The sequence below is a fragment of the Brachyhypopomus gauderio genome, chromosome 13 (genome assembly GCF_052324685.1).
Source record: "Brachyhypopomus gauderio isolate BG-103 chromosome 13, BGAUD_0.2, whole genome shotgun sequence".
NCBI lineage: Eukaryota > Metazoa > Chordata > Actinopteri > Gymnotiformes > Hypopomidae > Brachyhypopomus > Brachyhypopomus gauderio.
The window spans coordinates 20,730,591-20,746,427 of NC_135223.1; the positions used below are offsets into that span (position 1 = coordinate 20,730,591).

General features: G+C 45.9%; 1 protein-coding gene across 2 annotated transcripts in view; it reads right to left on the reverse strand.

Moving 5' to 3' along the window:
* Window positions 1-799: 799 nt before the first annotated feature.
* The window catches only part of LOC143474250 (RNA-binding motif, single-stranded-interacting protein 3-like), a 38,510-nt gene continuing 23,472 nt past the window's right edge, over window positions 800-15,837 (reverse strand). Inside the window, exons 2-4 of one of the 2 annotated variants that reach the window (XM_076971654.1) lie at window positions 14,931-15,085; window positions 5,507-5,565; window positions 800-1,236 (exon numbers count right to left, since the gene is read on the reverse strand). In XM_076971654.1, coding sequence (XP_076827769.1) covers window positions 1,040-1,236; window positions 5,507-5,565; window positions 14,931-15,085 — 411 coding nt within the window. In that variant the 3' untranslated portion in view covers window positions 800-1,039. Of the gene's footprint in view, window positions 1,237-5,506; window positions 5,566-14,930; window positions 15,089-15,837 lie in introns of both variants that reach the window. The other variant, XM_076971653.1, reaches the window with a different exon arrangement.

A 15,837-nucleotide genomic window follows, 5' to 3' on the forward strand; every position in this document is an offset into this window, starting at 1 on the left:
TACCATCGTCCTGATAAAGGTGTAAGTTGATCTGGATATGAATGTATATAATAATGGTAATTGGAATGACAGTTAAGGAGTGTTACAATTTAATAATTAACATTCCCTTTCCTAATAGGCCGAACAGCAAACCGAGACAGATGGCTTAGTTATCAACATGGCACATATTTGGAACACACACAGCAGTTTGGGTGTCTCTCAACATGTCCATCTCACTCTTTCTCTGTCTGCTGACCTGTCGGTTTTATTAAAGAGAGAGGAGAGGGTCAGGGGTGTCATTTAGCTGTGAGCAGCGACAGCTATGCATTTAAATATGATTTACAATATAAATGTTCTGTATCTCGGTGGCCCAAAGTAATATTATGAATACATTACAAGACTACAGATGATGTGAACGGTTTCCTCTCTCTGCCTGTCTCTGTATATGTGTGTGTGTGTCTGTTCTGAATCTCAATCTGCAGTTATATATTGACACAGAGATCCTTTTATCATGGTTGAACCCTTAAAAAGGACTTCTCTCCACAAGTTGGGACCGCGTTCCATGCGTCAGAACCAAGCAAACCACCCCAGGTCTGGTTTTGTCAGTTAGAAATTATGGGGCCACAATGCATTTTGGTCCTCTGCACTTTAATCCTGGTGTTGGAATCCACAAACCCGTCGTGTTTACTTGGGATGCACACAGCCACACTACAGAGGTCATGCTTCACAAATCGATACATCTTAACATGACAGCTACAGGGTTAGGTTAGATTTAGGAATGTGTTTATTTTGGTATATTTACTATCTTGAGCTGAACTCTGAGATAATGATAAGATACAGAGCTTCCCTCCTGGGTTCCTGGGTATTTTTAAAAGGTCTGGTCACAGGTCACCTCACAGAGACCTGCTTGCTATAGTTGGCCAGACTTGCTCACATATAAATGTGTTGTTGATATTGCTTATATGTTTTTTTGTAAGGGTGGGTTACAAATTATTTCACTGACTGACACATCTATGCGTTTGCTATGGTCAACGGGACACAGGACACTGTTATTTCATCATCACGATGTGATGGCCGTGGCCAGCCGTGACGGCCTCTGCTGCAGTAGTGGTGTGTCTGGGGTCAGGGGTCGAGGTGGGGTCAGGGGGCATTCCTTGGACCTTACCTTGGCCATCTGGGCCTGCACCCCACTGGCTTTCAGAGAGGCCACTGCTTTCTGCGCTGCTGCAGGGCTGTCGAAATCCACGAAGCCATAGCCTACACAAACACAGAGCAGGAGACAAACACCAGACACAGTTATATCATTCACATCCAGTATGGGAGTGAAAGCCAGTTCATTCCTGACTCAAGCTTGTCACGCCTTTATTTTAAAATGGGTGGATTTTGACTGGCCCTACACGTTACATCCAGCAGATTATATAAGCCTTCTCTAGCCCTCTCTCACTCTTAAACGTTACTTCCAGATTATATAAACCATCTCTACCCCTCTCTCATTCTCTTACACGTTACTTCCAGATTACATAAGCCTTCTTTATCCCTCTCTCATTCTCTTACATGTTACTTCCAGATTATATAAGCCTTCTTTATCCCTCTCATTCTCTTACACGTTACTTCCATATTAAATAAGCCTTCTCTACCCCTCTCTCTCGTTCTCTTACACATTACTTCCAGATTATATAAGCCTTCTCTACCTCTCTCTCATTCTCTTACACGTTACTTCTAGATTATATAAGCCTTCTTTATCCCTCTCTCATTCTCTTACACGTTACTTCCAGATTAAAAAGGCTTCTCTAGCCCTCTCTCATCCTCTTACATATTACTTCCAGATTATATAAGCCTTCTCTAGCCCCCTCTCATTCTCTTACACGTTACTTCCAAATTATATAAGCCTTCCTTCCCCTCTCTCCTTCTATTACACGTTACTTCCAGATTATATAAGCATTCTCTTCTCTACCCCTCTCTCATTCTCTTACACGTTACTTCCAGATCATATAAGCCTTCTCTACCCCTCTCATTATCTTAAACGTTACTTCCAGATTATATAAGCCTTCTCTACCCCTCTTTCATTCTCTTACATGTTGCTTCCAGATTATTTACGCTTTCTCTAGCCCTCCCTCATTCTCTTACACGTTACTTCCTGATTATATAAGCCTTCTCTAGCCCTCTCATTCTTAAACTTTACTTCCAGATTATATAAGCCTTCTCTACCCCTCTCTTATTCTCTCACTCTCCTTTTTGCTCTATATTTCTCTCTCTTCCTTTGACTCTATCAATTTTTTTTCTGTTTAACTATCACAGAACTAATTTCTGTCTAAAGGTTTAAATCCAAAACTATTCTACAAAAACGGCATTGATGTGTGTGTGTGTGTGAGAGAGAGAGAGAGAGAGAGTCTGCTATGAGTCTTCTGTGAGTCTGCTGCTATGAGCATGAGCTAGTGGAGACTTTCATAAGCACTTGAGGGATGACAAGAGAGAAGGAGCAGTACTCAGATGTTGTACTCCTCTGTCTACTGCAGAGAGATGTGCAAATATTCCAAGAGACTGCAGATGTTTCATAAGTCTTCTAAAACTGTGTGTGTGTGTGTGTGCGTGTGTGTGTGTGTGTGTGTGTGTGTGTGTGTATGTGCTCGCTTCTCCTCAGTGAGAACAGTGACCATTTCTGAGGTCATTGACCTCTCGGGTGCTGCAGCGGTCACCAGGAAGCTGGCAGGCACAGAAGGTCCTGGCTAAAGAATGCAGCCATGAGAGTTGCACACACAATGATACGCCCAGAGTAACCACACATATGCGCCAGAGGCAGCCATGGCCTCAGAGCACAGGAAGCAGACTGATGTGTTTGTGTTTGTGTGTGTTGACACTCCACATGTGACGTACACGGAATGTTTGAAGAGATTAGTTGATTAAAAAACCAAAAATACCTTAATGCGTACTGCGTCAATTCTCAATTCCAAGATCTCCTCCCTCTCAGTCTCGTTATGCACACATGAATATACATCTGCGTGTGACAGGACACAAGGACACTGGTCCCTAAGAGAGAGGAGTGGCAGCAGATCCCAGGAATTACAACATCAGTCCAGGGGAGCTCAATACTAGGAACAGCAGAGAACCCTGCTCCACGCGTTCTGGTAGCAGTCCCGTGTGAGAGAACCCTGCTCCACGCGTTCTGGTAGCAGTCCCGCGTGAGAGAACCCTGCTCCACACGCTCTGGTAGCAGTCCCGCGTGAGAGAACCCTGCTCCACACGCTCTGGTAGCAGTCCCACGTGAGAGAACCCTGCTCCACGCGTTCTGGTAGCAGTCCCGCGTGAGAGAACCCTGCTCCACACGTTCTGGTAGCAGTCCCGCGTGAGAGAACCCTGCTCCACACGTTCTGGTAGCAGTCCCGCGTGTGCAGAGAACCCTGCTCCACACGCTCTGGTAGCAGTCCCGCGTGAGAGAACCCTGCTCCAGACGCTCTGGTAGCAGTCCCGCGTGAGAGAACCCTGCTCCACACGTTCTGGTAGCAGTCCCGCGTGAGAGAACCCTGCTCCACACGTTCTGGTAGCAGTCCCGCGTGAGAGAACCCTGCTCCACGCGTTCTGGTAGCAGTCCCGCGTGAGAGAACCCTGCTCCACACGCTCTGCTAGCAGTCCCGCGTGAGAGAACCCTGCTCCACACGTTCTGGTAGCAGTCCCGCGTGAGAGAACCCTGCTCCACGTGTTCTGGTAGCAGTCCCCGCGTGTGCAGAGAACCCTTTCTAGCTCTGTCTCAAGTGACAGAAATATTTATGCTTCTCTCTGTGATGAGACTCTATAATTTAAGCATTCTTCTCCCCTGCTTGCTCTCTCACTCGCCCCAGTTTAAAAATAACAACCATTTGAAATCTTGCTGCCCCCCCCCCCCCTTAAAGAAAAAACAAAAAACAGAATTAAGCATAATGCGTATTGTACATCTAAATCTGGTAGCAATAACTGATGAGTTGTTGTTTGCCTGATGTATAGCGTAGCATATGTCGGAAACATATGTGCTAGGTTAAAATGGAGTTCCATGTAATTAAAGCTAGGAACAGTCAGCAGGACACCTCTGTGACTCTGCTGGCGTTCGGTGCATAGACAGTTAGCCAGTTAGCATCGCTGCAAAACAGCGGCCCAGCTGGAGTTCAGATGCGATTGTGACATTGAACATAGCAGCGATCCTCATCTTGTACAAAGAAAAACCGGTACGCCTCAGCATGGCCATGGGAAGCCTGTTAAGACACCGGTTATGAAATACACGGGTTATGAAACCACTTTGTTCCCAACTGCCCCCTGAATGAGCATAATTTGTACCTACAGTAGATTTTCTGCAGTAAGGTGGCTGTCAGATAGCAATAAAAAGGCTATAAACACATCCATACATTCACACTACTCAGTAAAGCCTGAAAGAAATGTACAGCATGAAAGTGTTTTCTGTTCATCTTTACACTCTTCTAAGGGCCGCACCTCCCAGGACTGCTGGCACCAGGCCCATGAGGGTGGAGGCTGGATAAATGGAATTTGGGGGGGCAGGGGGCAGGATGGAGGTCTATCTCTGGATGGAGGAAGTCCTCTGATGCCCGAGCTCTTTCCTCTGTGTCCTTGTTTCTTTGGGCTGAACTCTCTGTGCCTCCTCTCTCTCTCTCCTCTCTCTCTCCTCTCTCTCTCTCTCTCTCTCTCTCTCTCTCTTTCTCTTTCTCTCTCTCTCTCTCTCATACACACACACACACACATATATATGAAAATATGAAGAGTTTTGTATGGCTTCATATTTTGATATAACTGTCATATTTCTTGTACCTGTTTACTGTATTTTCGTTTTGTATTGAGTGTTACACATGATTATATGTCCTTTCTTAGTTTTTTAAATTCTCTTTATCCATTATTATACTGTTAAACTTGCTCAAACTGCCCGCAGTGCTGAGGGGAAATATATCAGTGCACAGCCAAGCTCACACACACACACACAAACTCACGCACACACAAACACACACAGAGAGATGAAGAAGCTTTGATACCCAGCACACTGCGTCGGAAGCAGGGTTGTTTATTTCCATCTGTGGTGGAGTGTCTCCTGAAAGGAGACTGTCCACTAAATCATCGATTTCAGTCCGACGCCTCCCTCGCCCTGTGGCTATTTTTACCGACCCCTCCCCCCCCTTAGAGAGCCACACAGGAGGAACCCTGGACTGTTTCTTGCCATTTCTAAACCTTTTAGTCACGCTAACTTTTATCCGGCTGCGAGGGCTCCTCAGACGAGCACGCCGACACTCATCCTGTTGTACAGATCACCACCACCCAAACGCCGCTGCCACTCCAGAGGACACTTGTGAAAGCACGTAAACGTTCATCAGTGCAGGAAGACGCACGGACGTCACGCCCGTGTTGGGGACCTAAACAAGCCAGCTCAATGCATTAGGTCCCTCAAATATTGTGCTTCACTGCCCACACAGGTCACATTTAGATGGCTGTGAAATTATGTGAACCATTAGGAACTCGGCGTCCAATGAGCAAGCGCTTCAATAACGTCACTCACCTTTGCACTGGTTGGTGTTTTTGTCGAGGATGGCCTTTGTCGACACTATTTTCCCATACCTAGAGAAGACAGAAAAAATGACAACCTCAGCAAAAATAAATTAATAAATAATGCATCATTACTAATAGCCTATTCATTTAAGGCTATAAGCATATGACAAGTATGCATGTGCATGTGTGTGTATGTGTGTGTGTGTGTGTCAGTGGGTGGTTGGGTGTGTGAGTTTAGAGCTGAACAATTGTACTTATATTTATTCTAAAACTTTATGCAAAAGACATGTCGGTGACCCCATCTCATTAAGTTTGAACCTATCCCCAGAGAGGCAGGGGAGCAGGGGCCTTTGGCATGGGCCTAAATCCCCCTATTCATTAAAACCTCTTTACCAGGGACTGTTTATCAATTCATGCCCATATAGTCTTTTAAGAAATATAGACAGAAAGTAAAGAGTGGAGAAGGACAAGGGCACCTTAGGCCGGGAACATCGAGTGAAACCCACATAAATGAATTAGACGCTCACAAGCATTACAGTCTGTGTGCTTTGCTTTCCCATCTTGGCCCGGGTCTAAACAGCAACGTCTCTTTCTTCAAAACCTTGTAGTTTCTGTCACAACCGAACTGAAGGCTATTTATCTGCGGCATGCTCGGTCTTTCACAGTTCATTAACAGCGAGGACGTGGCGGTGTGAGCAGGTTGGCTGATGGCTTCCTCCCGCCCCGTCTCTCCATTTCAACCTCTTTCTTCCCTCCTTCATCAGAGAAGGTAATAAAATTCCTTATCAGCCTGCGTATCCGCCAGCAGGAAAGGATGACTGATATAAGAAAGGCACTCCCGATGTGACTTTTAATTAATGTTTAATGCGTCTCCTTCCCCCAGGTAAGACGAGCGAGTATATTACTCCACTTTTACAGGGCGTTTAATAAAGGAGGGATCATTTCTCTGTCACCAGAGCAGAGCTCGCCCATCAGACTTTCGTGCCACCGACGTCGGTGAAATGGCAGCTAATTCATCTGAATCGCTCCGATCTTTTGCAAGTCAGGCTAGCCCGGGCTCTTCGGATTCAAACAGCATGCCCGGGGGCATGTTACGTGTCTGAATCATGTGGGGTTATACTGTAGATATTTCGGCCTTAAAGCACAACAGAAGCGAAATGCAAGGTTTAAAACGCTGCTTCATACTGTTGTACGCTCTGGAAACGCAGATATTTGTGACCTGGGATGTGGTTGAGATTGCTTACTGAAGCCACACATGCAGAAATATTCCAAACATCAGCACTGTTTCCATAAACGAAAATGCCTGGAGCCCTGATGGCGTTGGCTAAGGAGAAAGTGTGTGAGGGGGACGGTGGTGTCCGGCTGCGGACAGCACGCTCTCCGGCATGCCATAAAAACCAGACGCTCGCCTTTGAGTGCTGCCGCTGCACCGGGTCAGAGTTCCCTGAAACCTCGAGCCCTGAGACTGGTAGCACAATGATGCATTTAACATGCATCTAGCATGGCTCCCAAAAGCTGAAACGGGATGATGTGAACATCTATCTAAAAGCAGACATAAGGCATGTTAAATATGTGAATAAATACATAAGCATTACTAGGTGACTGGCAAAAAAAACTGGGCAATAAGCTCTTTCTCAAACTATAATTAAAATTAAAAGCTAAAAAGGATGTATAGAGAGATGTGCACATTGGACTGGCCCACTAAGGAAAGAGGCTAGGGGCGTGGTTGCTCTGTAATGTAGGGGTGCCAGATTTTGCATATACTTTATGCCCCTCCCACCTCCCTTGTACCATTCCATGAACAATAATGTGGGTAAAGGAATAATGCAAAGTTAATTTAAAAAGACACAAAGTGATGATAATATAAGGCAACACTGTCAGATTTCACCATTTAGCCTGGATCTTGAGACTGAGGAGGGGTAGGTTGGGGTAGGGTGTCCACATGGAGATTGAGGAGGGGTAGGTTGGGGTAGGGTGTCACCGTGGAGATTGAGGAGGGGTAGGTTGGGGTAGGGCGTCCACATGGAGATTGAGGAGGGGTAGGTTGGGGTAGGGCATCCACATGGAGATTGAAGAGGGGTAGGTTGGGGTAGGGTGTCCACATGGAGACTGAGGAGGAGTAGGTTGGGGTAGGGTGTCCACATGGAGATTGAAGAGGGGTAGGTTGAGGTAGGGCGTCCACATGGAGATTGAGGAGGGGTAGGTTGGGGTAGGGTGTCCACATGGAGACTGAGGAGGAGTAGGTTGGGGTAGGGTGTCCACATGGAGATTGAAGAGGGGTAGGTTGAGGTAGGGCGTCCACATGGAGATTGAGGAGGGGTAGGTTGGGGTAGGGTGTCCACATGGAGATTGAAGAGGGGTAGGTTGGGGTAGGGCGTCCACATGGAGATTGAGGAGGGGTAGGTTGATGTAGGGCGTCCACATGGAGATTGAGGAGGGGTAGGTTGGGGTAGGGCATCCACATGGAGATTGAAGAGGGGTAGGTTGGGGTAGGGCATCCACATGGAGATTGAAGAGGGGTAGGTTGGGGTAGGGTGTCCACATGGAGATTGAAGAGGGGTAGGTTGGGGTAGGGCATCCACATGGAGATGGAAGAGGGGTAGGTTGGGGTAGGGTGTCACCATGGAGATTGAAGAGGGGTAGGTTGGGGTAGGGCATCCACATGGAGATTGAAGAGGGGTAGGTTGGGGTAGGGCATCCACATGGAGATTGAAGAGGGGTAGGTTGAGGTAGGGCGTCCACATGGAGATTGAGGAGGGGTAGGTTGGGGTAGGGGGTCCACATGGAGATTGAGGAGGGGTAGGTTGGGGTAGGGTGTCACCGTGGAGACTGAGGAGGGGTAGGTTGGGGTAGGGTGTCCACATGGAGATTGAGGAGGGGTAGGTTGGGGTAGGGTGTCCACATGGAGATTGAAGAGGGGTAGGTTGGGGTAGGGCGTCCACATGGAGATTGAGGAGGGGTAGGTTGATGTAGGGCGTCCACATGGAGATTGAGGAGGGGTAGGTTGGGGTAGGGTGTCCACATGGAGACTGAGGAGGGGTAAGTTGGTGTAGGGTGTCCACGTGGAATTTTTTGGCAAGATGGCTGCATAAGCAATCACAGCTCCCGCAAATATCAAACTATTTACTCCATTAATAAAGATATAAAAAATATGAAAACCATTATCTTAATGTCCTTTTGGTGTATTATGTTCCTTTTCTTCCTAACAAGCATAAAAAATAATTAGCAGGCTATTCTGATGTCTCAGTAGCTATCATTATAGCCTTATTGCTCATTTGTGAATGACAACCTACATTTTGACATATTTTCATGTCACTTTACCCCTCTTTGAAGCCTCATACCTCCCAAAATGTACCTGAAGTCCAGCAGTGAGGAATGCACAACTTCACCGCGCTCTACCGTAATGAAGCAGTGGGTTTTTTTGGTGATAAGTGAAGTTGAAGTTGTGAATGATAACTGCAGACAATCACAAAAGGATACACCTACAGGCCACGCAGGAGATATCGCTGCATCTGAACACAGCTTATTGCAGATACTGGGCAAAACCTCATTGAGTCTATATTGAGTTTAAGTAAAAGCTGTCAACTATGACTACTGATGATGTACTATGTAATCATCAGAAGGTTAATCCTAATTCGTAGAGGAAGATTTCAACCCCCACTTACTCAACGAACTAACGCAAAAACGAGGGGTAGGGGTAAAAAAAGAGGAAAATGGGATTGGGCCAATGACATTTTTGGAAGGCCAGATTAGAGGCAAACCAGTGTGAAGAATTCATCAAGAATTTATTAGCCATGGCCTCATTTTAGAAAAAGCAACACAGACACCAAGCAGAAGCGTCTCTGCCTTCCAACCCCCGAGGAGCAACAACCCCAACAAAGGAGTATTCAATAAAAAAAGACAACAAAGTCCATATCATTGAACTCGTACCATACAATCTGACTTCTAGGACTCCTGCTCCCTTCAGAAGTACTGAGAAGGGCCAGCATTCAGCATTCTGTTCTGCAACTTGTGGCGTGAGTTAAATATAAGCTTGTTTACAACCATGTGGACAATATGGACTTCTACTAGCTGGGCCGCCCAATGGAGGATGGGTTCCCTTTTGAGTCTTGGTCCTCCCGAGGTTTCTTCCTAATCCCCTCCTAGAGAGATTTTCCTTGCCACTGTCGCCCCTGGCTTGCTCATTAGGGATCTGGATCCATGCACTTGTAAAGCTGCTTTGTGACAACATGTTGTAAAACGTGCTATATAAATAAATTTGACTTGACTTGACTATGTGACAGGCCTACATATGCGCGTTATATTCACTACTGCACTACACTGGTGCCGATAGTGTGTCATCCGTTCTTTTCAACATTTCATAACACAGCTCGACATCTTTGGGTCCTGTTGCTCATCCTTACAAAAACAACTTTCAGCTCTACAAGTGCAAGTTTAACATTGACGCTCTAAGCTACTTATTAGTGATGCTATAAGCTACCCTCAGATGTTAGGATTACTTGACCTTAAATAACATGAACTATTATCTGTAAAATGTACATAATTAATGTATGTAGCAATTGTAAATTTGTATTTGAAATGCAAAAGTCACAGGGTCACCGTAGTTGCCAAGACCATTTCAGCAGTCATAAAAATGTAGACATTAATCACTGATTGCTTTAGACACACGAAGATGCCTACAGAATGCGCCTGACTTAATACCAGACAGACACACACTCAAACACACCCCCCCCCACCCACACCCAGGCGGACCTATCCTGTGCTAACAACTCAACTCACAGGATAGCAACTCAAAGCAACTCAGCTTAAGGAGGATCGGTATGTTCTAATGGTGTAGTTCAACCTGGGCCCAGAGGACCTTTGTTCCCATAATGAGTCAAGCAGGAGGTGCGAGATGTGATCCAGGAGAGCTAGCCGCCCTTTAGCCTACCGAGCACTCTCGCACTGAACACTGTGTCTACTCAGCTGACTCTCTCTGTGCCCCCCCCTCTAGATTTACTCTTTATTTTTATAATATCTGTTTACTTCGTGCACCTGTGGAAGACATCGAGGTGCTGTGAATATGAAAAAATATATTACGTTTGTCTGTGCTCTGACTGTTGTTCTACGCTTCCAGCAACTCTGTGGCAATATAATTGCCAACTGTCAATAAGTTACAGCCAAAAATGCTCACAAATTTTACATTAGGTGTATACCATGCATGAGATATGGCAAATGTGTTTGCATTTTCACACCCTGTTAGAAAAACATGACATGTCTGAGCCCAACATGTTGTGACAGCCCAGGCTAGGAACAATTCCCAGTTGATTTTGTGCATCACCAGGACCAAATTGTGTTTGGTGTATGGAGCTCTCATCTGACGTGTGAAGTGCTAATGACAGCTCTCAAAGGGCCCTCACCCACTCTGATCTATGTGTTTATGTTTCCTAGAATGCTGGCAGCCATGGATGCTGGGCTGTTTGATGTCGCGTGCAGCGAGATGTGAACCGACATCTTCCAACGTCTTTCAACAGCCATCCAGGTGTGTGTGGGGATATCTCTTAATTGGCTACCAACGCAGCTGTCTTTCCTGACAGTGCACATGTCATTCGTGCGTGCACACGAGCATGTTCCTGATGGTTGGGGATTCGTGCGGCATGACGGGTTTTTCCTGACACGGCGGACGGATGTCTCCACTACACCAGTACACGACGATGCCTGAGTGGCTTCAGAACATGGTAAATACAATCAATGCATCTTTAACATGATGAAAAGTCTCCTTTGTCTGTATTAGACATGGTCTGGAAATCACACGGGCAGAACAGAAGGCCATTCAAAAAGACATTCAGCCTGAGGAGAGTCTTCCTGTCTGTCTCTGTCTCTCTCCCTCCCCCTGTCTCTCTCTCCCTCTCTCTCTCTCTCTCTCCCTGTCTCTCTCTATCTATCTCTCTCTCTCTCTCTCTCTCCCTGTCTGTCTCCCCTATCCGTCTCTCTTCTTTTTCTTGCCGGTTCCCGCACGCAGAGTGCCAATCATGTGTTTCAGGTCAGGTTAGAATGGCAGGGAGGGGTATGATCTTGAGTCTAAAATAACCCCAGCACAGTAGCTGCTTGGAATCAAATCCTGTGACCCCTCTAGGTCGCCTTTTATTTATTTATTTGCAAGGCAGTTTTACTGAATATAAAATAATTTCAGAGTTGGTTTTTGTAAGTAATACTTTCATGTTAATTTCCATTACACATGTTCAACACTAACTCACAACACTGCAAATATTTATGAGATAGACCATACAGGAAATGTCTAACCCTCATGCTTCACGCTGATCTTCAGGCACACTAAAAAACAAAAAAAAACACTTTGTGGGATTATAAATGAAGTATTCAGGGATGTGTGTGTGTGTGTGTGTGTTTGTGTGTGTGTGTGTGTTTGTGTGTGTGTGTGTGTGTGTGTGTGTGTGTGTGTGTGTGTGTGTGAGTGTGTGTGTGTGTGTGTGTGTGTGTGTAAGCACGAACACTATATTGCTATCAATTCCCAATGATCTCTGATGCACCAGCACTACCAAAGCGAACAGTGAGATGGCTAATTCTGGACTGCACATATACGTGACCTGTCCCTGGCATTGTCACTCGCTGTGACAGCGTGCTGTGCACTGTAGCAGGCCGAATGGATCTCTCTGTGTTTCTGTGATCTGTGTGTGAGGACCCCAGAGACTCCGGAGGTCCACTCACAATATGGCAGCTAGGAACATGAGGGACATTCCTTCAGTCAGTCAGCCAATCAAGCACATAGAGAGGGTGTGAGACAGATGGAGGGAGAGAGACAGACAGACATGGAGAGAGAGAGAGAGAGAGAGAGAGAGAGAGAGAGAGAGAGAGAGAGAGAGAGAGAGAGAGAGAGAATCTTAATTTTCATAATGTGGATGTGGATAATGTGTTATATCTTTTTTCACCTTAAGGGAAAATTACCTGCGTCAAAGCAATGGATAGCCACCAGAAACAGCAGATCTTTAGATATTTTAAATCAGATATTGAAATTCAGATTGCAAAACAACGCAGACGAAAGTGTGAGAACACACACATCCACAAAAGACAAAAAAGATACAAAACAGCACCACAAGAATTCCACATACATTGCCAGTCACCCACACCTCCACCCATACAGTTAGACTCTTCTTACAGAGTTTTGCTAATGGTTTACTACAGCAAAACAACAAACAGCATAAGTCTAACATAAACCCAAAGAATACTATTAGCTCAGAGCTTGTCCACTACTGCATTATCTGAGATTAGGATCAAAACCTTAATAAAGGTATCTAAAATGGGATTATTTGAGAAAAAAGTGGGTCTGTCCTTAGGGTTAATTCAATATAACATCATAAGAATACGGAGTAACACACAAGCTCTGACTATGTTCTAAGACCCCTAGAGCCCAATGTATCTTTTTAATCTCAGTTCCACTCGTACACACATGCACCAAGTCACACTAAAGGAGATGGAGACAGAGAGAGATGAAGAAAAATGAGAAAAGGAGAGAGACCTATAAGTGGAGACACATTGTGAGAAAACACAAATGCAAGGTGAAGTACATGTTTACTCTAGGAAGTATTAACATTTTTTATAACTTATTTTTTTACAATTTTATTATTCATGATAATTCAGAATGCATAATCAGACCTTTTATGATATGGCTGTGGCATGTTTTCAGATGTTTTCAGGCTTGTTTGTGACTTAGTGACTCAGTGCCCCCAAAAACACTGGCCTCTATATCTCCATTAGACAGCTGCACCATTTTTAGAACATTAATAGGGAAGTCCTGTGACTACCCTTGGTGAGACAAAACAGCGACGATTCATAGGCCGCTTTAGTTTTAACACCGTGCTGCTGTTTAAGAAAGACGCCGTGCATATAAAATATATATCAGCTTTGTGTCTGCAGATCTTCCGAAGGAAAAAAGAACAAAACTGCTGAGGTCACTGAGATTTTTCCTTTAGATTCCGAACCTATTGTAGCTTTGGCTCTCAACATTCTGTCAGGCTTCCAAGGGGGAATCGCAGAAGAAGATCTCCAAAATGTCAGCCTGACAACTGCGCTTCAGCCTGCCAGGAAGAGGCGGCCGTCGGGGAGAGCAGGGGACGGCCCTGGAATGCTAGTGAGCGCATGCCTGCAAGGCCATGAGCCTCTGGGCCGCGCGATAGGGCACGCGGCGGCCCGCACGGTGTCCCGGGATCACCATGGGGTTGTGGGAAAAGTGAAAAGTGGCATTCCGGACACTGTTGTTTTTTTTTTGTGTGTGTGTGTGTGTGTGTGTCTGTTTTTTTTTTTTTTTTTCGCTGAGCCACAGAGGAAGAGAAGCCTGAGGCAAAACCTTGTGACCTTTCCAAAATGTTACAGCCCGATTGGCACGCCGGCCACACCTAATGAAACTTTTATTGCCATGAATATTTGATTGCGATCCTGCTCTGGGCCCGGGGCAAACCTGGACTGCAGCGCAAGGACCCCAGAGAGAGAGGGAACGATGCACAGAGCGGATCGGCGCAGGAGAGGGGCAGAACAGAGTTGGGCTGTGGCTAATATGCATGAAAAGCAATCATTATTGCTCTCTTGTTTCAGCAAATGTACGTTATGAGGATTATGGAAGATCCTACTGGGATGAAGTTCCACGCTCATTTCAGGCTTAACTACCGGTGAGTTACAACTCCCCTTAGCATGACTGGAGCTCAGGAGAGTCGAGCACTCTCCGTCTGCTCATATCACAGGGCGCGCTCAAATCAAGAACACATCCATCGAACGAAAGTGAGCAGAAATCGGCACAAACCACAGAATGAGTAAGGGTTCCGTGTCCGTGCCAGTCATGGTGCAACTTTGGGTGTTTTTCTATGGATGAGCACCACAGGGAAAGCGATGTTGAGTAATGCACAGGGGTCATGTCATACTGGACAAAGTGTCGTGGATTTACAGGCCAATTGCCCCCCACATGCACAAATTCAAATATATCTGGATGATTCATCATAAGAAGAAGATTATGCAAGCTGCCCTGTGGTCTTCATATGGAGTTTCACAACGGCTTATCTCCCAAGACTAATGAGACTGACCCTTCACTGCCTTATACGGGCCAAGATATTCTTGGAATTTTTGCTCATCCATGTACTTTTCTTTGCCTGCGTCAGAGCAGGATGTGTATGAGTGTGTGTGTGTGTGTGTGTGTGTGTGTGTGTGTGCAGGCGCGCGCGTGTGTGAACACGTGTGTGTATGTATATGCGTGTTTGCGTGCAAGAGTGCGTGTGAATTATCTTTACAACTATAAATGGGCAAAAAATAGCTAGGAGTCAGAAACAGGCAGAGAGTGAGAGCGAGAGAGCGAGAGAGAGAGAGAGAGAGTGAGAGAGAGAGAGAGAGAGAGAGTGAGACAGAGTGAGACACTGACAGACAGGGACATGCAGAGAGATGGTGGGACTCACGGCTGACAGAGTTTGATGAGGTCCTGGTCCGTAGTGCCAGGCGGGAGGCCACGGATGTACAGGTTGGTTTTGCTGAGCTGCTCTGCAGCACTGTGGCTGCTGCTGTTGGTACTGGGGCTGGGCGGAGCCATAGGAGGAGGGGGCGGGGCATATGACTGCTGTTACACAGGAGAAACACAGAGAGAAAGTAAACGTCAGTTAGTATGAACTCTAGCACCACAATACAGTAGAAAAGCAACAGAAAGCTTCTAAGCATCCACGCGTGCTGTATATAGGACATATAGTTCATATAGGAACATACGCTTATTGGTCCTGTGATTTAAACCCAGAGAGCTGAAGGACATTATGATGGTCGGACAACCACAATGTTCTATGCGATCACTGCTACGCGTCGCAAGGACCCGACGGTGTATCCCAATGTTCCTTGCAGGTTTCATTTACATACAGGCAGGCACGTCCATGTGCACTAAGTGCTAAAGGATTGGGTGGAGTGGGTAGAAATAGGAAGGTGTAGTGATTAATTGGTGTCCTCTCAGCCCAGCATATTCCTTGTCTCATAGTTTTTAAACAGCTGTGCTAAGCACAATGGTACATCATAAAAATAGCACATCGTTGTCTTATGTTATTTTGTGCCGGTCTGAAAATACTGTGGCGTGTAGAATTTGAGCATTGTGGGGCTGACATTGTCCTTAGCCTATCCTTATACACCGTGTAAGAGAGGAGGTATATGACTCACTGCTTGAAGCCTCTGCAATTAAACAGAGTTTAGCTCCAGTTCTGCAGATCCTTCTAGGAATTACTTTAATTTTGCTAACAACACCAACACGTTGCCTCATGCTCCTTCATTTACATAGAACTCCCAGTTCACCGTGGCAGCCCTCCAAGCTCCGTACGGCACGAGCATGAC